At 55.5% G+C, this 21,484-nt stretch overlaps 2 protein-coding genes across 11 annotated transcripts; one reads left to right on the forward strand and one right to left on the reverse strand.

Moving 5' to 3' along the window:
• Nucleotides 1–418: 418 nt before the first annotated feature.
• Nucleotides 419–17,827, reverse strand: ZNF7 (zinc finger protein 7). Of its 8 annotated transcripts, XM_030876069.3 has the most exons (6): nucleotides 13,420–14,270; nucleotides 12,156–12,383; nucleotides 12,007–12,054; nucleotides 11,363–11,489; nucleotides 6,899–7,015; nucleotides 421–5,204 (listed from the first exon to the last, which is right to left on the reverse strand). In XM_030876069.3, exons 2-6 carry the CDS (start codon nucleotides 12,243–12,245, stop codon nucleotides 3,421–3,423), a joined length of 2,166 nt encoding a protein of 721 aa, XP_030731929.1. In that variant the 5' UTR covers nucleotides 12,246–12,383; nucleotides 13,420–14,270; the 3' UTR covers nucleotides 421–3,420. The 8 variants fall into 8 exon arrangements, with proteins under 8 accessions (XP_060143199.1, XP_060143198.1, XP_060143197.1 ...); XM_060287216.2 differs by lacking the exons at nucleotides 12,156–12,383; nucleotides 13,420–14,270 and adding an exon at nucleotides 16,388–17,827 and having other exon boundaries at nucleotides 419–5,204; nucleotides 6,899–7,012; XM_060287215.2 differs by lacking the exons at nucleotides 12,156–12,383; nucleotides 13,420–14,270 and adding an exon at nucleotides 16,388–17,827 and having other exon boundaries at nucleotides 420–5,204; nucleotides 12,007–12,051.
• A 104-nt stretch (nucleotides 17,828–17,931) lies between these two features.
• Nucleotides 17,932–20,440, forward strand: RPL8 (ribosomal protein L8). 3 transcript variants are annotated; one of them, XM_030876247.2, is made up of 6 exons: nucleotides 17,932–18,026; nucleotides 18,260–18,406; nucleotides 18,487–18,628; nucleotides 18,877–19,095; nucleotides 19,899–20,014; nucleotides 20,243–20,440. In XM_030876247.2, the coding sequence occupies exons 2-6, from the start codon at nucleotides 18,269–18,271 to the stop codon at nucleotides 20,399–20,401; spliced, it is 774 nt and encodes a 257-aa protein (XP_030732107.1). In that variant the 5' UTR covers nucleotides 17,932–18,026; nucleotides 18,260–18,268; the 3' UTR covers nucleotides 20,402–20,440. The 3 variants fall into 3 exon arrangements, with proteins under 3 accessions (XP_030732107.1, XP_060143461.1, XP_060143460.1); XM_060287478.2 differs by lacking the exon at nucleotides 17,932–18,026 and adding an exon at nucleotides 18,106–18,129; XM_060287477.2 differs by lacking the exon at nucleotides 17,932–18,026 and having other exon boundaries at nucleotides 18,158–18,406.
• The last annotated feature ends 1,044 nt before the right edge of the window (nucleotides 20,441–21,484 follow it).

Here is a 21,484-nt window from a genome sequence, read left to right on the forward strand (position 1 = left end):
GTCAAAATTAGGGGTTTAATTTGTCTCCAAAAGAGAAACGCGAAGTATTTTAAAATCTACTCTGGAATAGTTCTGGAAATTCTGTTTTTGGGCCATGTTGGGCATCTTGAGGGATCTAGTTCCCCAAAGATTGAACCTGGCCCCGCACACAGTGAAAGATGGGTCCTGACCAGTGGACCGCCCGGAAATTCCCGGAAATTCTTAAAATGAGTTTAGTGTTGCATTTACTGAAGCCCCAAATTGGGAGCTATAGCTTGAAAGTAGAGCAGAATAGTCCAGAACTCGCACTACCCGGCAGGCAGCCCTCTCCTCTCCCTCCCTGCAAAGCGACCAGCACACATGATGTGCGCAGATGCTTTTCCTGTGCTCTGGGATCTCAAACCTGTGCAGTAGTTTGAACTCACAATGTCTCGCCAGGTGACACACGAATACTACACATCTTTTTCACATGGACTCAGCTAAGAAAGGACTCCTCACCCTGTACTTCTGCAGTCGATATTCTAGACTGGAATGCAGAGCTTGAGATGTATTTCTGTTGAATTCTTGGTTGTATTGGGACATTTAAGTGAACAAAGCACACTATGAAGAGAGAGGAAAAATAATCCCTCAAAGGCTGGAGGCATGAAGTTTTTACCCAAGTAAACGAGGCAGGACTGCCACTCGGTCAGAGGCAACCGGCAAACAAATGGGCCAGCTGTGTTCCAAGAACCTTTATTTGGTCACACTGAAATCTGATTTCAATATAATTTTCAAATGTCACAAAATAGTCTTTCCCCCCCAACCACATAAAAACGTAACCCACCCTTAGCTCGTGGCCTGATAAAAGGTAAAAGCAGGCACATGAAAACCCTGACGCTGATCCGAGCAACCTTGGGTTGGGAGCAGCACCAAAAGCTGAAGCGCTCAGGAGCCCACAGGGCCCTCGGAGGCGGAGCCAAGAGGCGGAGCCAGAAGGCGGAGCGTCAGATGGGCTACAGCTCAAGCAGCTGCCTTACTCCTTGGCTGTCTGTGATTGAGTTCCTGGACATGAGGGCATTTGCAGGACTGACTCTGGCTCAGGTTCTGGGGGCCGTGTAGGTCCCAGTGGCTTCAGGCTGATCAGCAGGCCTCACAGATGTGGGCACAGGTCCGCATTTGGCCCACGGGCCACACAGTCAGCCAGCCCGACTTAGGACCGTGCTGATCCAGAAAGAATCCAGGTGCTGAAACAGATTTAAGGCTGGTCCCTCTGGCCCTTTTTGGCGAGCCTGCAAGTGCTGTTAGGGGAAAACAGAAGCATCCTACCCAGTGCAGAACCTGGAGTCCAGAGGCCTTCCACCCCTTTGTCCATCATTACCAGAAAGTGGCCAGGAGACAAATCCCTTGTGGGGACGGCACACCCAGCGACAAACAGCCTTCACAGAGCCAGAAGGCGAGAGCACGGGGCCTCGGGAGGCCCTTCCAGCACATGGTGGCACCAGGCGCCAGTGGAGGGCGCGTGTGGCACGAGCACCGGGACCCTGACTCTTGTCCCATCCTTGGGTGGCTCACAAAGCCTAAGATGCAGCCCACTCACATGTGCCCACCCTGTCCGGCTCTGATGGCGGTGACCACCTGGTTGAGCACACCAGCCGAGGCGGGAACATGATCTCTGCACAGTCTGTAGAAATCCCTGCGCTCTCGCACTGACCCTTCAGACACAAGCTCTGGGTGGAGCAGGGGACGGCCAGGGAGATGGGGTTACAGCTGCTGCAGGGCCACAATGACTGCATGGTGTCCTCCGCCCAGGGCGGGAACACCCCCGAAGGTGCAGGTTGGGGGATGATCCTCATCCCCAGAGACAACACTGCAACCTGAGAACATGTCATACCTTTTGTCAGGTGAACTGGCAGATCAGGCTGAGCTGCCGTGGGGCTGAGTCCCTGTCCACGTGCTGAGAACGAAAACTCACGTGAACTCGGCCACCCTGAACTCCACTGTCCCCAGCCCCACCAGGCCCTCCAGTACACACGGAGCAGCAGTTTCCCCTGATACAAACCCATGGGCTGATTCTGGGCCATGTCGCACAAGGCGATCTGGGCTTCACCCAACCAGTGTGATGGTGACCCAAGTCGTGTTGCAATAAATCCTGAAGTGACCTATGTCCCTCAGGTTCACCTGTCCGTACATGGGAGAAGTGGCTTCTCTGTGGCAGGCCGCCCTTGGCCTGTGATTATTGGCAATGGCACCAAAGATTGGCAGGTCTCGGGGGGTGGTCCTGGGTGGCAGCCTGTGCAAATGACACACCTGGTCCCGAGTCACCACTGCCGAGTCCAGGGCCCCAAGCAGGGCTGGACTTGATGCTACATGTCAGCCTCATCCTGTGGCTCACAGGCCTTGATGAGATGCTCTGTGAGCTGCTCCGCAGCCCCAGCCTGTCAGTCAGGTTCACCAGAGGGGTGGGCGGAGCGGTGATCTCCCCAGCACATTCTTTCCACCCATGCCAAGAAACCAAGGGCCCTGACCACTCTACCCTGGCTGTTTCTCCAGGCTGGGCTGGCAGAGAAAACCCAGGGAGAAGGTGATGTGGGCGGAGCAGGCTCGCTCACGCGCACCCGTTGCTCAGCACCCGTGGGGCCCTCTGCCCTGGGACCTGTGGGGCCCACAAGACCACGCCGACACACTGATCCTGGTGAGCAGGCATCTCCACCGTCCTCAGGCCTGTGAGAACGCACGGGCTCGTGTGTCTGCTCGCAGACCCCCCAGTTTGGGCAGTCCCCATGGCTGGAGTTTTGAGGACGTCTGGCCAGCAGCAGCCAACAACACACATCCCAGCCTCTGGTGGTGTTCTCGGGACTGAGGTGAGTCTCCTGCAATGCTGAGGGCCGGGCTGGGAATCCCAGTGAGGGCTGCGCATCTGATCCTTGTAACCGAAGCAGCTGGGCTCTGGACGTAGGGTGGGCCAGTGACACTGTCCCTGGGCCCGGGCACTGCTGCTGGAGCCAGCTCCTCCCCAGAGGCCCTGCCGGGGGAGTCAGGTGAGGGGGACCGGCCACGCTGCCTGGGGCCCCGCGGACACAAGTGAGCATATCTTGCTGCTGAAGCCAGTCTGAGTACCTGGTGCTTAAGGAAGACGTCCTGGGTAACTTCTTTCGATCCACTCGTCTGGCGGGGCTCACGGGGCTTTTCTCATGCCTCTTCCTCGTCCGCAGGACCTGGGGTCTTCCCTCTGTGAACTCAAATGCTACACATGTGCACCTTGATGTGAGGGACACGGGCTTTACTGAAGGTCAAACGTGCCAGCAGATAAACATATACCTCATGTGAATCTGGATGTTCTCTCTCCTAAGAGAGCAATTCTGAATCTTTCACAACATTCTAAATCGTCAGTATAAATGATCCCATAATAAGTTAAGGCTGTAGGTTTATTCACATTTATACACATTCGTAAAGGTGAGTGGTCTATCCCATGTGAATTTTCTGATGCTGAGTAAGCCTTGAGCTCCTATTAAAAGCTTTGCCACATTCATTACATTTATAAGGTTTCTCTCCAGTGTGAATTCTCTGGTGTATAATTAGATGCGAGCGCCATCTGAATATTTTTTCACATTCGTTACATTTATGAAGTTTCTTTACAGTATTAACTTTCTTACGGCTCACGTGGGTAGAAGCTTCCAGAGTATTCCCATACTCGTGGTACCACTGGGCTCGAGTGTGGATCCTCTGGTGCTCGATGAGGTACGAGCTCCGGCTGAAGGCTTTCCCACACTCGCTGCATCCATAGGGCTTCACCCCAGCGTGAATGATCTGGTGCTGGAAAAGGGTGGAGTTCTGACTGAAGGCTTTCCCACATTCACTGCACTTATAGGGCCTCTCCCCCGTGTGCACCCGCTGGTGTATTGTGAGCTGTGTGCTCATACTGAAGGCTTTTCCACATTCGAGGCACTCGTAGGGCTTCTCCCCTTTATGGATCCTCTGATGGTAAATGAGGCTTGAGCTCTGGCTGAAGGCCTTCCCACAGTCACTGCACTCATAGGGCTTCTCTCCAGTGTGAATTCTCTGATGCTGAATTAGGTGTGAGCCCTGGACAAAGCCTTTCCCACATTCTTCACACTTAAATGGTTTTTCTCCAGTGTGAGTTCTCTGGTGGCGAATAAGCCGTGAGCTGCAACCAAAGGCTTTTGAACACTTGTTGCATTTATAAGGTTTCTCTCCAGTATGCGTCAGCTGATGCTGACTAAGGCGGGAGACCCACCGGAAAGCCTTCCCACACTCGTCACACTTAAACGGTTTCTCGGTAGCATGCAACCTCTGATGTGCAACCAGGCTGGGGCTATCCGGGGCTCTTGGGAGCTGAAGTTTCTCCCCAGCGTGCATCCGCTGGTGCTGAGCTAGGGTTGAGCTCTGGCTGAAGGCCTTCCCACACTCCTGGCATGGGTAGGGCCTCTCTCCCGTATGGGTCCTCTGGTGCCTGGCCAGCTGAGACTGCTGGCTGAAGGCCTTCCCGCACTCCCGGCAGCCATAGGGCCTCTCTCCCGTGTGGACCCTCTGATGGTGGATGAGGCTAGAGCTCTGACCAAAGGCTTTTCCACATTCCTCACACCTGTAGGGCTTCTCCCCAGTGTGAATCCTTTGATGCTGAATGAGTTTCGAGCTCAGACGAAAGGCCTTCCCACACTCGGTGCATTTAAACGGCTTCTCTCCAGTATGGATCCTCTGATGCTGAGTAAGCTGTGAGCACAACCTGAAGACCTTCCCACACTCCTCACACTCATACGGCTTCTCACCATGCAAGGTACTCAGATGTCTCCCCTGTAAGCAATCAGGTAATTTTTTTTGGCACTCCTGGCAGCTGTTAGGTCTCTTCTGTGTATTAATTTCCTGATGCAGAGAGACATCTGAAGTAGATCGGAAATTCCTACCACAGATGTCACATCTTCGCAAGGACCCCTGACTTTGATCACGTCGACAACCCAGGCGGCCACCGCTCCCCCGCTCGCCACACCCCTGGGCCTCTTCCTCAGCGAAGGTCTCCCTGGGAGCCACAGTCCCTATATTCAAGCAGTTTTTCTGGAAGAGGGAGGTTGGCTGACTCTCTGAACAGACCTCGGGATCAGAGGCATCTCCAAAGCCAGGACTCTGGGGAAAGTCCTGGGACGGGGTTTTGACCATGACCACATGGGATTCTGATTTTAGACGGTCAATGTCTTCACAGGCCTGCTCACTCTCGGTCCCGATCGTAGAATCTGAAATGAACAGGAAGTAAACTGCTGCTTATCCCCTGTGCTCAGAGGAAGGACAAAGACTGGAGGATGGGGCAGGGGTGCACACCACCCCTGGGACTGAGCCCCCTCCCAGACAGTCTGCGTTGAGCACATGGAAAGACGCTACAAGAAGTCAATGCCTTTGACAGTTCTCAAAATCTGGTTTCATTCATACTTCATTTTATGCACTCATTCAGTTACAGTATACTTGGCAGAGTGCAAAGAGCTTCCCTCCTACATGGGGGAAAGGTCCTCCCACGTGGAACTAGCATGAGGAAAAATCTACAAAGAAGCAAAGTGAGCTCGATAGGGTGGGAGCTTTAGTGAGAGGCAGGGCTAGGCTGAGAGGTCAGAGGCTCCTGGTTGCAGAGAACGTAGAGTGAGGAGGAAAGAAAGACTGAAAACTGTGACTAGAGGGATGTTAGATACCAAGAAAAATGAGGTGCCAGAGCTGCTGAGGGGCACACAGGTGGTGAGCCCAAGAGAACTGGGCCTCCAGCTGTCCACTGGGTGGGGTTCTGAGAAGGACCCCAGGCCTGAACCCTGTGGCATCCAGCTGCCGCCAAGCCACGCCCTCTGACGCACACCTGGCCGCATCCCTTGCTAGTCTGCCCTTCAGCTTCCAGGCGGCCACACCCGCTGGCCATACTGACTCCTCCTTCCCATGGGTTTCTGGAGGGTCCACCTACGCTGCCTGCCCTCCATATGGAGGTTTGGAGTGATGTGGCCACCAGCCAAGGAATACCTGGGGCCCAGAAGCTAGACTAGGCAGGAAGGATCCTCCCCTACAGGTTTCATAGAGGACATGACCCTGCCCATACCTTGATTTTGGACATCTGGCCTCCAGAACTGAGAAACAGTAAATCTCTGCTGTTTTAAGCCTCCAGTTCGTGGTGCTTTGTTACAGCAACCCCAGGACACTAACACAGCCCTAGAGCCTTATCTGAGAGATTGGGGTCACCCAGGGCCCCAAGAAGTTCCAGAGGGAGCATGGCGGAGGGAGGGGACAGCTGCTCAGAGCCACACTTAGTGCTCAGAGCCACACTTAGTGCACTTAGAGCCACATGTGTGTACCTGAGCTCAGTAAGACTATTAGTAAAATTACAGGGGCTTCCCCGGTGGTGCAGTGGTTCTGCCAATGCAGGGGACATGGGTTCAAGCCCTGGTCTGGGAATATCCCACATGCCACAGAGTGACTAAGCCTGTGTGCCACAACTACTGAGCCTGAGCTCTAGAGCCTGCGAGCCACAACTACTGAGCCCAAGTGCCACAACTACTGAGCCCATGTGCCTAGAGCCCGTGCTCCGCAACAAGAGAAGCCACTGCAATGAGAAGCCCATGCACCACGATGAAGAGTAGCCCCTGCTCGCCACAACTAGAGAAAGCCTGCGTGCAGCAACAAAGACCCAACACAGCACTCCCCCCCCGCCAAAAAAAAATTACAAACTGAGCAAACTGGTTCAAAAACAAACCGTTTTTGCCATAATGCGTGGGTGTTTTGTGCCCTCGCTTTTCTGTAGTTCAGTCTCTCCTGAGGCTGCCCCACCACCCGTCTACACTTCCGAACCCACCCCATGGCATTCCCAGGCAGCCCAGCAAGCCCACGTGGGTGGCACCTGGGGTCTGCCTCCAGCCTCCCGCCCGCAGCCCTCTCACCCTGTGCCCGGAAACCTCACCTGCCTGGGAGGTCCTGGCTGCCTCTCTCCCCTCCGCTCCTTGCAAGTCGAGGACCCATGGCTCCTGCCCCTGTTCCAGCCGGGAGATCAGCTCAGGCTTGAAGACCAGGAATCCTGCTGTGGAGGCGGCAGAGGAGGAGATGGCATTGGTGTGGCTGGGAGTGCAGCTCAGCCCTCCCTTGTTCCCAGGAGTGAAGGGCTGGGGGCTACTGGGGCACAGGGGCCCTCTCTGTCCAGGTCTGTCGCCTCCTGAGGCTGGACACAGAGGAACTCCTGGACTCCCAGCCTGTCCGTGTCTCCATCCACACAGGGCCAGGATCCCCAGGGAGCCCTGTCACACGAATCTGCCTAGTACAGGCCAGCTCTAGCCCAGGGGGAGAGAAGCCAGGCACTGCCAGCACTTCCCTCAGTCCCTCAGTTCCGAGAGCAAGGACACCCCAAGAGATTGACGTGGTTAAAAAACAAGACAAACAACAACAACAAATCAACAAACAAAATGGATTTTAAATCAGAAGGTGTGAGGACTTCCGTGGCAGTCCAGTGGTTAAGACTCTGTGCTGGGCTCCCCTGGTGGCGCAGTGGTTGAGAGTCCGCCTGCCGATGCAGGGGACACCGGTTCATGCCCCGGTCCAGGAAGATCCCGCATGCTGTGGAGCAGCTGGGCCCGTGAGTCATGGCCACTGAGCCTGCGCGTCCGGAGCCTGTGCTCCGCAACGGGAGAGGCCACAACAGTGAGAGGCCGGCGTACTGCAAAAAAAAAAAAAAAAAAAAAAAAAAGACTCCGTGCTTCCAACGCAGGGGGCACGGGTTTGACTTCTTGGTCTGGGAACTAAGATCCCACATGTCGCGTGGTGCCGCCAAAAAATAAAATAAAATAAATTAAAAAAAAAATCAGGTGTGAAGTCCAATGGTCACCCAGAAGCCCCAGCCTCGAGTCCTCATATAAAGCCCTGGGGGGCCTCGGCAGAGGGGTGGAGAGCTGCAGGCACCCACCTGGCACCTGCCTTCTGGGGCCGCCAGCCCCCATGCTGTGGGCCAGCCGTGTGATGTGCTCCCAGCCCATCCAAGGGCTGGCCAAGCCCTCTGGCTGGAGCACATCTCAGGTTTCCAGCCGTGTGGATGGAGAAGGGCAGGCATAGAGAGCCTAGGTCGAAGTCTCAGGTGATGGCAGGACCCTGAGTTGACCCACAGTCAACATGAAACAGGTGTTCTTACCAAGCACATGTGCAATGCTCACAGAGAAACATCCCTGGGCCAGCCAGGAAGGGGATCAGGCACAGGCCACAGAACAATACCACAGACTGCACCTGATCTAAATGCAACTGGATATGACAGCCACCACAACAAGTAGCTCAAAACTATTAGCTACCTGAAAACTAAATGATGAATTATTAAGTGGTATTTACTGTAAGTAAATTGTATTTACTATAAGTCAAAATTTGTAGGGCGCAGCTGAAGCAGTACTTACAGATAAAATTTCACATTTTAAAATATGTTGACCAGAAACAAGAATGATTGGGGGCTTCCCTGGTGGCACACTAGTTAAGAATCCACCTGCCAGTGCAGGGGACACGGGTTCGAGCCCTGGTCCGGGAAGATCCCACATGCCGTGGAGCAACTAAGCCCGTGTGCCACAACTACTGAGCCTGCGCTCTAGAGCCTGCAAGCCACAACTACTGAGCCCTTGTGCCACAACTACTGAAGCCTGTACGCTTAGAGCCGTGCTCCGTGACAAGAGAAGCCACCACAGTGAGAAGCCCATGCACCGCAACGAAGAGTAGCCCCGTTCACCGCAGCCAGAGAAATCCTGCGCGCAACAAAGACCCAATGCAGCCAGAAATAAAATTAAAATTAAATTATAAATTTATTTTTAAAAAACGAAACAAGAATGATAAACACAGAAAAAGTAAATATTAAATTCAAGGAGTTGTAAACAAAACAACACAGCAAACACAAATAAATAAAAAGGGAGAAAATAACAAAAGTGGGCAAGATTCAATGAAAGAGCACCCCTTCCCCCCAAAAAAACCCAAAAGCTGGTTCTTCAAAAAGATAAAAAGCATAGTCTTGTGGCAAAACCAATCACAGGGACTTCCCTGGTGGTCCAGTGGGTAAGACTCTGTGCTCCCAACGCAGGGGGCCTGGGTTCCATCCTTGGTGGGGGAACTAGATCCTACATGCATACCACACCTACGAAGTCCGCATGCTGCAACTAAGAGTCCACATGCCACAACGAAAAGATCCTGTGTGCTGCAACAAAGACCCAGTGCAGCCAACATAAATAAATATTTTTTAAAAAAAATAACAGTCAACACAGTGAAAAGATGCTGCCAAAAAATAAAACAAACAAGGGAAACAAACACAAACATAATAGAGATTAAAAATAAAGAGTATTACGAACAAATACACGCTAAAAAAATTGAAAATCTGAAGGAGTAGATCTATCTGTACAAAAACTAGAAATGACAAAATTGGCACAGGGGAAAATCCGTAAGCTTGATAGACCATGAGGCATTAATAAAACGTAAATTCCAGTCAAAGACCTTCCTTCCCCAAGGGCCCAAGGCCCAGGTGGTTTTACAGGTGAGTTCAACCAAAAACTCGAAGGTTCAATTAATTCCATCTATATAAATTCTTCCAGAAATTAAGAAAGACAACAAAAGCTTCCCAGCTCATTTTATGAAACTTATATGCAAAAAATGTCAAACTATATAATGACAATTCACCAAAAAAGAAAAAACAAACAAACAAAAAACCATACAAGTCCATTTGGCTTAGGAACAGGGATGCAAAAATCCAAAATACAATACTGACTACCTGAGTCCAAAAGGTTATCAGAATGCATATGTAAATATCATGACTTAAGTAGAGTTTATTCCAGGAATATAAGGAAATATGCCAATGTAACTTATTAGACTAACAGGCTAAAAAAAAAAAAAACATATGGACATCTCAATTAATGTAGGAAAAGAATTTGAAATATCCACCTGCCAATGCAGTGAACACGGGTTCTATCCCTGCTCCGGGAAGATCCTACATGCCGCGGGGCAACTAAGCCGGTGCACCACAACTACTGAGTGTGCACTCTAGAGCCTGTGAGCCACAACTACCGAAGCCCGCGCGCCTGGAGCCTGTGCTCCGCAACAATAGAAGCCACTACAATGAGAAGCCCGCACACTGCAACAAAGAGTACCCCCGCTCGCCGCAACTAGAGAAAGCCCGCGCACGGCAACGCAGCCAAAAACAAAAAACAAAACACCGAAACTCTTCAGCCAACTTCTGTCCTTAGTTACATGCATTCCCTTTAAAATCAGAACAAAACAAGCATGCCCACAGCACTCCTAACAGCACGGGCGCTCTGGCCATTGCTAAAGATCAGGACACATGGGGGCCAGGAGGGAAAACACCAAGCTTTCACTTGCAGGCCCCTCCTTAGAACATGATACCAGAACTAGCAGGGAGTCCAATGAAGTGGCCAAATACAAGGTCTATCCTCCAAAATCAAGAGCATTTCTCTATAGCAGCAATAATCAGCTAGAAATATAACATAACAATGATACATTCACAAAACAACCTAAACTGAAGATCAAACACCAGACCACTGTGGAGGAAATGCCCACACTCTAATAACGTCTGCAGAAGTAAGTAGGTAAATGGAGACACAATGCATGGTCTTGGGTGGGAACAGTTAACAGAAAGGTGCCAGTTCTCCTCACACTATCTACAAATTCAAACCACTCCCCTATAAAAATTCCAGTGCAATTTTCAAGGAACTCAAACTTATTCTAAACTTACACGAAAGAACTACTCTGTTAGCCGTAAGTAAGTGAAATTTTAAAAAGAATAAAGAGCGAGAGCTGCCCCACCAGGTATTAACATGCCACAAGCCAAAGCAATCAAAAGTAATACTAATAACAGAACAACCTAACAAAAAGCAGAGAGCTGCCCCCTAACAGACCAGAGCTCAGAAACACACCATCACACATATGAAAAAGACAGCTCTACAAATCAACGGGAAAGGATGGATTGTTTAGTGCTGGGGAAACAGCTCAGTGTGTGGACAAAGATAAAAAAGGATTCTCGGGGCTTCCCTGGTGGCGCAGTGGTTAAGAATCCACCTGCCAGTGCAGGGGACATGGGTTCAAGCCCTGGTCCAGGAAGATCCCACATGCCGTGGAGCAACTAAGCCCCTGTGCCACAGCTACTGAGCTTGCGCTCTGGAGCCCGTGACCCACAACTACTGAGCCCGCGTGCCACAACTACTGAAGCCCACACGCCTAGAGCCCATGCTCCGCAACAAGAGAAGCCACCACAACGAGAAGCCCGCACACAGCAACGAAGACTGAATACAACCAAAAATAAATAAAATAAAACAATAAATAAATAAATATATATAACAGAGGCCTGGCTAGGTGGGTGCTGACCGATGACGCAGGGGCTAAGGGTGTCCAGATGAAGCCTCACCTAGTCCGGCCACACTGCTGTGGTTCTCGAGCATCACCTCCTTGTAGAGGGCCCTCTGGCCAGGGTCCAGACACTGCCATTCCTCCCGTGAGAAGTGCACAGCCACATCACCAAACGTCACAGCCTCCTGAAAGGACACACACCAGTCCCCCAGGGACCCCTGGGTGTCTCAGGCACATGGACCACAAGGTTGGGTGAGACAGTCACCAGGCCCCTTTGGCTCTAAAATCAAGGGGAGGAGAGAATTCCCTGGAGGTCCTATGGTTAGGACTCCGCACTTCCACTGCAGGGGGCATAGGTTAGATCCCTGGTCAGGGAACTAAGATCCTGCAAGCCACGCAGTGTGGCCAAAACAGTAATAATAATAAAAAAAAGAAAATCAAGGGGAGGGACAGTATGGAGAAGGGGGAGGGACCCAGACTACGGTGATATACAACCTTCCCCAGAGAGCCTCAGGCAAGGCCCGGTCTGGGCAGGTGTTTGCTCACTACCTTGGCAATGGGCATGCCGGAGACCGGCAAGGGTCACAGTGTGGAGCCAAGGGAGGGTCTAGGTCCAGGCCCAGTGGGCAGGGAGGGTGCCCAAAGGAGGAGGAAGGGGCCCTCCCAGAACGAGGGAGGGAACGGGGGAAGTCAGACTCCTACCATGCGCCTGCGTGGGTGGGGATCCGCGTGTCCCGGCCCAGAGACCTGCTGGAAGTAACGAAAACGTCAGAGATCAGTATCCTGGAGGCCCCAACCCCTGACTTCCAGGCTAACCGAGGGGTGTGGTACTACGTTCCCCCATCCTTTACCTCCAACCCCAGGTGTTCTCTGGCAGGGACTTGGGGCGGGGCCAAAGTCGCCATGGCACCTGAGTACCTGCCCCCCGAAGCTCCATTCATCTTTCAGAGTGTGTAGTATGTATGAATCACTCCACAAACATGTAATGGGTGGTTGCCACGGGTGCCAGGTGCGCAACCAAGCAATGGGGATACAGTAGTGAACAGTACACACAGACTTTGCGTTCACGGAGCAGTCTACTGGAGAAGAGAGTTAAGTGACCACAAAAACAAATGCAAAATTACAGCTGTGATAATAGCACCGAAGCACAAGAAACTCTGAAAGCACTTAAACGAGGAAATTCTGACTTAATCTGATGGGTCACTTCCCCTAGGTGCTAACTTGGCTAAGGTAATGGAGGTGGGGAGGGCACCGCAGGCAGCAGGAACAACGTGTGCAAAAGGCATGAGGCAGGAAAAACCGGGGCTGAATGAGCCTGTGGGGCCGCAAGAGGAAGCATGATGCGACTGGAGGCTCGAATAGACAGGAACCGGAAGGACGGACTGCAGGGACAAGAGGAGTGGGCACAGGACCCCACCCCAACCCCACTATATAAACTTGGCCCCTCCCCAGGCATCTCTCTGGGAGGTCAGAATGAGAAGCGGGCTTCCTAGGGGAGCTTCTGGCTTTCAAATCGGCTTGAGGGCCGAAGCCCCAGGCCGTGAGGGCAGCAAGGCTAAGGCAGCAGTGACCACTGTCAGGTGGGTCCCCACCTGGGCCTGGCCAGTGCTGTATCCTGGGTCCCCTGTAGAGAATCGCAGGCCCTTAGCGGCAACCAGAATTCAGAGAAAATACATATCTTACTCCCCCAAGGTACAGCCCTTTTTGCCACCCTCACTAAGTCTAGGCCTTCGACGGACAGTGAGGGAGGGAAAAAGAGGGCCCTAGAGGGAGATGATTATGCAGGTAGGATAAGCAAGGATGCCCCTGGAGCAGGCCTAGAACCGGCGGGAAGGTTACGAGGCTGCCGCGAGGCCGGATCTGCGGGACTCCCCCTCCCGCCTCCCACCTCTGCCGGGCAAGACGGCCGAGGCTCGACCACCACCCCGCCAGGCGCCCACGGGCTCTAGAGAGCCGCCCGCGCCACCCGCGCTTCCCCACGGAGAGGCCGGGGAGCGCGGGGCCTGCAGAGTCGGAGGCGGGAGGGCGCTGGGGCTGGTAGGCGGTCTCTCCGCCCGAGGGCGAAGAGCACGTGCGGCGCCCCGACACTAATCCGCGCGTGTTGCATCGACTCACCCTCCCCGGGGCCGCTCGAGGACCCACCCGCGGGACGACGCCGGAAATGGGCCTCGGCCGCCCGCGGCCGCTCTGCCCCGCAGCCTTCCGGCCGTTCTGGGCGGTTCGGAGGCTCGGCCAACTCGGTGGTTCCCAGCCGGCCCCCGCCCCCGCCTCGGAGCCGGCGAACGGGCAGGGCCAGATCGCTGGGGAAAGGATGGAGCCCGGAGAGGGCGGGGCGGAGTCCGGTAAAGGGCGGGGTCACAGTACGGGGAGGGCGGAGCCGGGGCCCAGGAAAGGCGTGGGTCTGGGCCCGGTGTCTCTTGGCCTGGGGTCGGGGAGCGGACCCGGGCGAAGCGGGCGGAGAGCCTGAAGTTCGCCTGGGGACGATCCCGCGCACCTCCGGTCACCAGTCCGAGGGCGCTGGTCCCCGCACCGGTTCTATGTGCTGGTTTTTCCATAGCAGAACGCACCCGCTGGGCACGTTCGAGGCCCCAGGACTACGGAGACACTCCCACCCAGGCCGTGTCCGGGGCAACGGCCTGCTGGGGGCGCAGAAGAGCCGTGTGCAAAGAGCAGGTGTTCTGCACCTGCTGGGGCAGATGGTCCAGGCGGAGGTCACCGCAGTGCGGCGGGGCACCGACAGCTCAGAGATGAGGCTGGGAGGGCCCCAGAAAGGGTGAGGTCCACCAGGAGAAGGAGAGGCCCAGGGGAGGGTCGTCACCCGGGACTCCGGGCTGGGGTCCCTGGGTGCATCGCGGGGTTCGGGGCAGCAGGACAGCCCAGGACCTGCCGAGAGACCGGATGGGGTGGGACCGGATGGGGTGGGACCCCGAGGTCAGGTCAAGGCTTCTCCTCGCTGCGCCCCCACCCATCCCCAACTTCGTGTGGCCCCCGGGGCCACCTGTTCTGGGTGTTCTCCCAGATCCACGCTGTCCTGTGTGTAGGGGCGGGCACCCCAACTTCTTTGGAACTCAGCAGGAGCCTCCCCAGGTCCCTGCAGCCCTGGGGAGGACGCTGTCTGCGTCTTCGGAGGCCTCAGCTTTGTGCGGCCCCGGTCCCTGGAGCTCTTCACACTGGACAGCCCTGGAGAGGGAAGGGCGGGGGAAGGGTGCGCAGAGCTTTTCGCGGGGAGGGCCCTGACACCCGACTTGTCGACGATCCAAATCCCGGGGTCCCAGGCAAAGCCACTGTGAAATTGGTGCAAACCAAAGTAAGGAAATGGTCAGAATCAGCTCCCGGACCGACTCCTAGGGGAGGTGGAAGAGAAAAGCAAGTACGCTCGGAGGAACTAGCTCCTCTCCCTGGGCCCCTGTGCGGCATGGTCCCGGCGCTCCCACCCCACACCTCCCAGCTCGAACTCAACTCTCCCGTCCCCACATCCTCCCTGCTCACGCTCAGAGAGCATCTGTGCAAAGTATGAATAAACGAAGGAATGGAGAATGGGAAAGGGCTGGGAATATGCCTGCTTCCTAACCTTAATCGCCAGCCAAGCGCTCAGGTACCCTGAGCTCACTGGTGGTCCTGATCTACTTACTGGGAGACTTCCTGCTGGAGGGTCTTCACACTGCTCCATCTAGAGGAGGGGCTGGCAAACCTGGGCCCTAGCCTGGCCTCCTCAAGGTAAGGAAGACCCAGGGAGCAAGAGGGGGAGCCAGGGCTGATGCTTGGGTCTGTGGACCCTGAGGACAGAGCCATCTCAGCCACCACAAAAGCCTGGCCCAGAGTGTCCACCCAGCAGACATCTGGGCAGTGTGGGAGGTGCAGGTACCAGGGCACTGAGGGTGCTGCCCGGGAGTGGGGTGAAGGAGACTGCTTCTATCCACTGCAGGCCATTCCAGGGCCTCCGTGGCTGAGTCCCATCATCCTGAGCAAACAGACTATTAACAGTAAGGGGCCTGGGGAACTTCCCTGGTTGTCCAGTGGCTAAGACTCCGTGCTCCCGATGCAGGGGGCCGGGGTTCGATCCCTGGTCAGGGAACTAGATCCCGCATGCCGCAACTAAAAAAAGAGTTCACGAGCAGCTAAGACCCGGAGCAGCCTAAATAAATAAATAAATAAATAATATTTAGGGACTTCCCTGGTGGCGCAGTGGTTAAAACGCCACCTGCCAATGCAGGGGACACGGGTTCGAGCCCTGGTCCGGGAAGATCCCACATGCCGCCGAGCAACTAAGCCCGTGCACCACAACCGCTGAGCCTGCGCTCTAGAGCCCACGAGCCACAACTACTGAGCCGGTGTGCCACAGCTGCTGAAGCCCGCACGTCTAAAGCCTGTGCTCCGCAACAAGAGAAGCCACCGCAATGAGAAGCCCGCGCACTGCAACGAAGAGTAGCCTCCGCTCGCCGCAACTAGAGAAAGCCTGTGCGCAGCAACGAAGACCCAATGCAGCCAATAAATAAATAAATTAATTAATTTAAAAAGATTATTTAAAAAATAATAAATATTTTTTTAAAATGTCAGGGCCCTGCGTGGTTCCCCAAATGGTCACAGTGCCCTTTCTCTGGGCCAACCCAGATTACTTTCCAGCTATTTCCGGCCTGCGATTGGGATTCCAAGCTGTAAGTGTTCCCAGGGGAAAAGCCCAGTTTAAAAATTATTTTTGGGAATTCCCTGGCAGTCCAGTGCTTAGGATTCCACGTTTTCACGGCCATGGGTGCAGGCTCAATCCCTGGTCAGGGAATTATGATCCCGCAAGCTGTGCGGCCAAAAGAAAAATTATTTTCAAAGAGCTGTGTTTCCAAGGCCAGTCTGGGCCATCTACTAGATTTTCTGTAGTCTAGTAGATGGCCCAGAGCAATAACACTTTCAATGAACCAGAACAGACGGAGCCCCTGAAGGCCATCACCATCCCTGAGCACTCAGGAACCTCATGGTGTGCTAAAATGTACCTCGGGTTTCTTTTTTTTTTTTTTTTTCCTCGGGTTTCTTTTAATCGGGGATGGTAAGACATGCAGACTCGGAAGTGAAGGAAGACATTTATACTCACGGGTCTCTGGAATGGGAGGCAGGGCACACCACATGGGGCCACACAGGGAAGCACTAGGTTGGTGAGGAGGCAAAAGAGGGGAGGGAAGGTGTGGCCCAGAGCCTTCACTGGGGTTTCCGCAGGAAAGAATGGGCAAGGCAGAGCAGGCACGCTGAGTAAGCTGAGAATCATGTGTTTGAATAATTTCAGCAGGCTGCAGGTTATCAGGTTACGGTTGGTCTCTAGTTGTCCCATACCTGGCGCTGGGGTGATGTAGGGCAGGGAAACATTGGTGTGGGGTGTGAGTCTCATAAAGGAGACAGCTGGGAGTGTGGGCTCTGGATTGGTTGGTTTGTGCCAAAGCCTCGCTCTAAGGTCCTTTGCTGCCTCCAGGATCGCCTTTTGGATTTAGCCTCGCTTGACTCAAAAGCTGGCAGGAGGAACCGGGAGACCCCAAGCCCTGAACAGAAGCAGAAGCTCCCTGAGTCCCCCAGGGAAATGTTACCTGAGGAGGTCAGGGGCTTGGGGTCCTGAGAGCAAAATGAACGAGGTGCCGGAGGGGGCCTGAGGAGGTGGGCAGCAGGGGCTGCGGGTGACAGGCCTGTGCCCAGCACAGAGAGGCCTTGGCACCACCTGCTCCTGTCTGACTCCTGCCCTGTACTCAACTTTTTTCCCACGTGGACCGGAGTCCCTTGAAGGCAGGGTTTGTGGTGTTTCCATCTTGCCTCTCTCAGGGCCGCCCCCCCATACTCCATCCTAGGGACCCCACAGCCCACAAGTCCAAGCACTGTCCCCACCTCCATCCCACTCTTCCTCTGCCCTTCTGGTCTTCCAGGCCTATCCCGAGCTGACCCCAGAGTCCGTCACCCTGCCCCAGGGCGGCCCCGGTGCCCCTCAGCTCCTGGCCCTGCTGTACGCTGTGCAGCCTCCGGATGAGCTATCTCTGCCAAGAGTCGGCTGTCTCTCCGGGCGCCTCGTGCTCCCCTGTGGCTTCAGCATGTGGCCACATGGACCCTTCCTTCCCTCTCCTGTCACCTTCTCCTGATGTCTCTCTGGCCTCCACCCCTGCAAAACCCACCTGCCCGCACTGGTGCAAACACACCACCCCAGAGCCCTGAGTGCAAGCCCCTCTGCTCCCTGAGACCCCTGCCCTCACTCTCTCCCTACCTCGCTGGCTCTCCCTCCTCAGGCGTCACCTGCACACCCACTGCCCTGGTCACTAAGCTCTCCCTGTCCGCGCCTACTGACGCGGTCTCACTCAGGGGATCCACCGCCTCTTCGGCTAATTCCAGGGATCCTCTCTGGAAGGACCCCTCCCACTTCTCCAGAAGCCCCCTGCCCGAAAGATGTGCCCTACTGGAGGCTCCCTTTCTGGTAGGCTTGCCCGCCCACTCGACGGCCCCGCGGCGGGAGAGCAGCATCCCCGCCAGACCACCGGAGCCTCTGCGCACTGCGGGACCAACCACCTCAGTTCGCCTGCGCTGAGGCCCCGGCGCGAGGGAGGGGCCCCTGGCGCCCGCGAGAGGACTACAAGTCCCGGCGTGCCTTGCGGTGGCGTCCGCCGCTTCTGGCCGGAAGGTTAAGGGCTCTCGGCCCCACCCCGGAAGATAAGGCGGCTCTCAAGGGCCGCGTCTCCTCTTTCGGCAGTGCCCGGCAGCAGGTAGGACGTGTTGGTGCCGCCTGGTGCCATCCGGTGCCATCAGGCGCCATGCGGCGCCCTACGGCCCGTGAGGGACCCCAGCCGGCTCTGCAGAAGGCGCCAGGTCGCACGGCCGGGGAGGGGGGCGCGAAGAGTGCCGAGACCTGGAGGGAGGAGCCGGGGGAGCGGGAGCCCTGAAGTCGGGGTGGTGGGGGTGCCTGGGCCGCCCGGCCCTGACCATGAGCCACCCCCAGACCGCCGCGATGGGTCGCGTGATCCGTGGGCAGAGGAAGGGCGCCGGCTCCGTGTTCCGCGCGCATGTGAAGCACCGAAAGGGCGCCGCGCGTCTGCGCGCCGTGGACTTCGCCGAGCGACACGGCTACATCAAGGGCATCGTGAAGGTTCGGGGCGCGGGCTGGGGCGGGTGGGGGTGTGGGGCGCCCGGCGGGACCCACGCCACTCAAGCCGCCTCGACCCGCAGGACATCATCCACGACCCGGGCCGCGGCGCGCCCCTTGCCAAGGTGGTCTTCCGGGATCCGTACCGTTTTAAGAAGCGGACGGAGTTGTTCATCGCCGCCGAGGGCATCCACACTGGCCAGTTCGTGTACTGCGGCAAGAAGGGTGAGTGTCGCGCCTAGATGGAAGGTGGCGGTGGGGAGGAACCTGCGGTTCCTTGAGGTTTACGCCTTGGGTCGGGGGAGGAACACTGAGGCAGCAGACCTGCTTGGCCACGCATACTCGGTGGGTGCCTGGAGAACTGTAGGAGGAGGCTGGCTGTGGAGTGCTGCGCTGGCTTTGTTTTTGGCAAGCAGTGGTTAGGACACCACCTTACGCTGTTGACTGCCGGCTGCTGCTGCTTCCCCTTGCAGCCCAGCTCAACATCGGCAATGTGCTCCCGGTGGGCACCATGCCCGAGGGCACCATCGTGTGTTGTCTGGAGGAGAAACCTGGTGACCGGGGCAAGCTGGCCAGGGCCTCTGGGAACTATGCGACTGTCATCTCCCACAACCCTGAGACAAAGAAGACCAGAGTGAAGCTGCCCTCGGGCTCTAAGAAGGTCATCTCTTCCGCCAACAGGGCTGTGGTCGGTGAGTGGAAGGTGTCGGTTGAATGCTGTGGGTCTCCTGTGGACAGCCAGCAGCTAGATAGGGACCTGGAACCCAGCTGCCTGCTTCACTGAAGTGTGGGCTGTGTAAGCTTGAGCACAGCTCTAAAGTGGGCATAGCAGTTCCTACTTAACTGCTGGTTGGGTATTGAATGAGACCGAACCCGCTGAGACTCTTAAGGCAGACTCGTCTGCGCTTGGGGATAACCTGGACTTATGTGATCCCTGCCCGTTAACATCCTACCAAGATATGTGTGATTTCCTTAAAGGCACCCAGGAAAAAAGCACATGAACCCAAGTTTGTTTACTTTGGTTTTTGTCAACATCTTTGAATCCATGTGGCAAAGCCAGTCGTGCATGGGGGAGGCTCTTGAGGATGTGCTCACAGGATAAACGAAACAATGGCAGAGAAGTGGCAGGCTGGGTCAGCTGTCCTGTTTGGGGTGGGGAGGTGCTTGCAGGAGTGCAGTGTCAGACCCTGCAAAGGGGACGACTTCCTGGAGAACCGTGGATCAAGGCAGGCATTCCAGACGATGTGAATAAAGCCCTGGCTTAACGACCCTGCAGCGCCTGAAGAAACTTGTCGGCTGATAGGCTGCAAGGGGACTTGGTGCTTGGTGATGGTTTCGAGGCATTTCTGAGGTTCCTGGGAACGTGTGATGCTGTATGACACACGGGGGTGGGACACTGGCACGGACCAAGCAGGGGATGCTCTGCCTGATGGGAAGGTCCCCCAGTGCTGGGCAGGGTGTGATACATCTCCCTGAGATCCCTGGTCTCCAACAGGTGTGGTGGCTGGAGGTGGCCGCATTGACAAGCCCATTCTGAAGGCTGGCCGTGCCTACCACAAGTATAAGGCAAAGAGGAATTGTTGGCCACGTGTGCGGGGTGTGGCCATGAATGTAAGTGGCCCAGAAATGGACAGTGGTGGGGGTATTCAGTGTACTGGGGCTGTGAGATGGGGTGGACAGGCTCCTTCCTGTAGTGTTCCCTCTTCTCTGTGGTGGGGGATCTGTACTGTGAGGCTCTCGGTGATGGTTTGTAAGCACAGGCTGGTTGATTATACCCTTCCCCAAGCCCTCCTAAGGCAGGTCGGGGCCACACCCAACACCACTTCCCTCTTCCCGCAGCCTGTGGAGCATCCCTTCGGAGGTGGCAACCACCAGCACATCGGCAAACCCTCTACCATCCGCAGAGATGCCCCTGCTGGCCGGAAAGTGGGTCTCATTGCTGCCCGCCGGACTGGGCGTCTCCGGGGAACCAAGACTGTGCAGGAGAAAGAGAATTAGGGCTGGGGGCTCAATAAAGTTTGTCTTTTTCACAGCTGAGCTGCGCTTTTCCATGGTTTCAGAGGGAAGGGTCCCTGCTGGGAGGAGTGCCTTGGTGTTCCACATAGGGAGGAAGGAGGAAGATGAAGTAGTTGCACTAGTGAACAGTGGAAGCTTTGGACAGAGAAGGTGGGGCTGCTGGGTTGCTTCACATCTTGACTCCTGGAATCCCCCACCACCTGCACGTGGAGCAGAGAAGCCCACTCACAAGGAGTGTAGCCCCCAGACCTCTGTTCACTAACTTGTCTTGAGCACTTGGAGAATCTGGATGAGGGTTTGGGTGCTGTTGGGTGAGAGAGTGGTGTCCCTGGAGCCACAGGCTGGAGAGCAGGGGTGCTGCCTTGCAATGGAAGGACCAGACTAGTTTCTCAACAGATGGGCTTCCTTTTTGGCAATAGCCCACTAGCACCTTGTCCCAGACTAAATGATAGACTGGTCAAAGCTGATAGAGCCAGGGCAGACTGGGCACCAGAATGGGAGTGGAGGCCCATCAGTGCCTCAGGACCAGGACACTTGCTTCCCAGAGGCCAGCCAGAGCCTCCTGCCCCCAGTGGTACCCCTTGTGGGCTGATGTGAAAGCAGGAGCTGCAAGCCAGTGTGCCTAACTGACCACTGGAGTGAGTGGTAGGCCGATTGGGACAGCAAGGGTGGATGGCAGGCTGAGGTGGGATGCACCTTTACAGAGTGGGCACAGGGGCACTGGCTGGAGTCTCTGGCAGCCACCTTCCTGAGTCTCACGCATGAGAACTGGTCCCCTTGGCTGTTCCGGGAGACTGGCAGGGTTCCTCCTGGGTAGTAGGGCCTCACTGGTTGCCAGGTGGCTACTTGTTTTCATGGTTCATACCTGTCTCTGGTGTGAACCTCAGTTCTAGTCTTGCCTTCCTGGGGCCCCACGTGTCCTATGCCACCCACGCCTAGACAGTGACCCAGTAGGGCTAGGACCTCGGTCATGAGAGGAGGGCAATGGTTCCTTCTGAAGGAAAGGGTACTGGACATGTTTGCCTGAACCATAACCTGCTTGCAGTATTGCTCCCTTCTGGGTAA

This window comes from Globicephala melas, chromosome 17 (genome assembly GCF_963455315.2).
Source record: "Globicephala melas chromosome 17, mGloMel1.2, whole genome shotgun sequence".
Classification (NCBI taxonomy): Eukaryota; Metazoa; Chordata; class Mammalia; order Artiodactyla; family Delphinidae; genus Globicephala; species Globicephala melas.

Bases quoted from the DNA above. Each gene is read 5' to 3' on its own strand.
- ZNF7 (XM_060287214.2), bottom strand. From the start codon at position 16,678: ATGAGACTCACACCCCACACCAATGTTTCCCTGCCCTACATCACCCCA. The intron at 7,016-11,362 runs GTGAGGCTTCAT...CCGCCTCCACAG, and splicing joins CAGCAGTGTGGCCGGACTAG to CAGGATTCCTGGTCTTCAAG. The intron at 5,205-6,898 runs GTGAGGTTTCCG...TGTTCATTTCAG, and splicing joins AGCCAGGACCTCCCAGGCAG to ATTCTACGATCGGGACCGAG.
- RPL8 (XM_060287477.2), top strand. From the start codon at position 18,245: ATGAGCCACCCCCAGACCGCCGCGATGGGTCGCGTGATCCGTGGGCAG. The intron at 19,096-19,898 runs GTGAGTGGAAGG...GGTCTCCAACAG, and splicing joins CGCCAACAGGGCTGTGGTCG to GTGTGGTGGCTGGAGGTGGC. The intron at 20,015-20,242 runs GTAAGTGGCCCA...CTCTTCCCGCAG, and splicing joins TGCGGGGTGTGGCCATGAAT to CCTGTGGAGCATCCCTTCGG.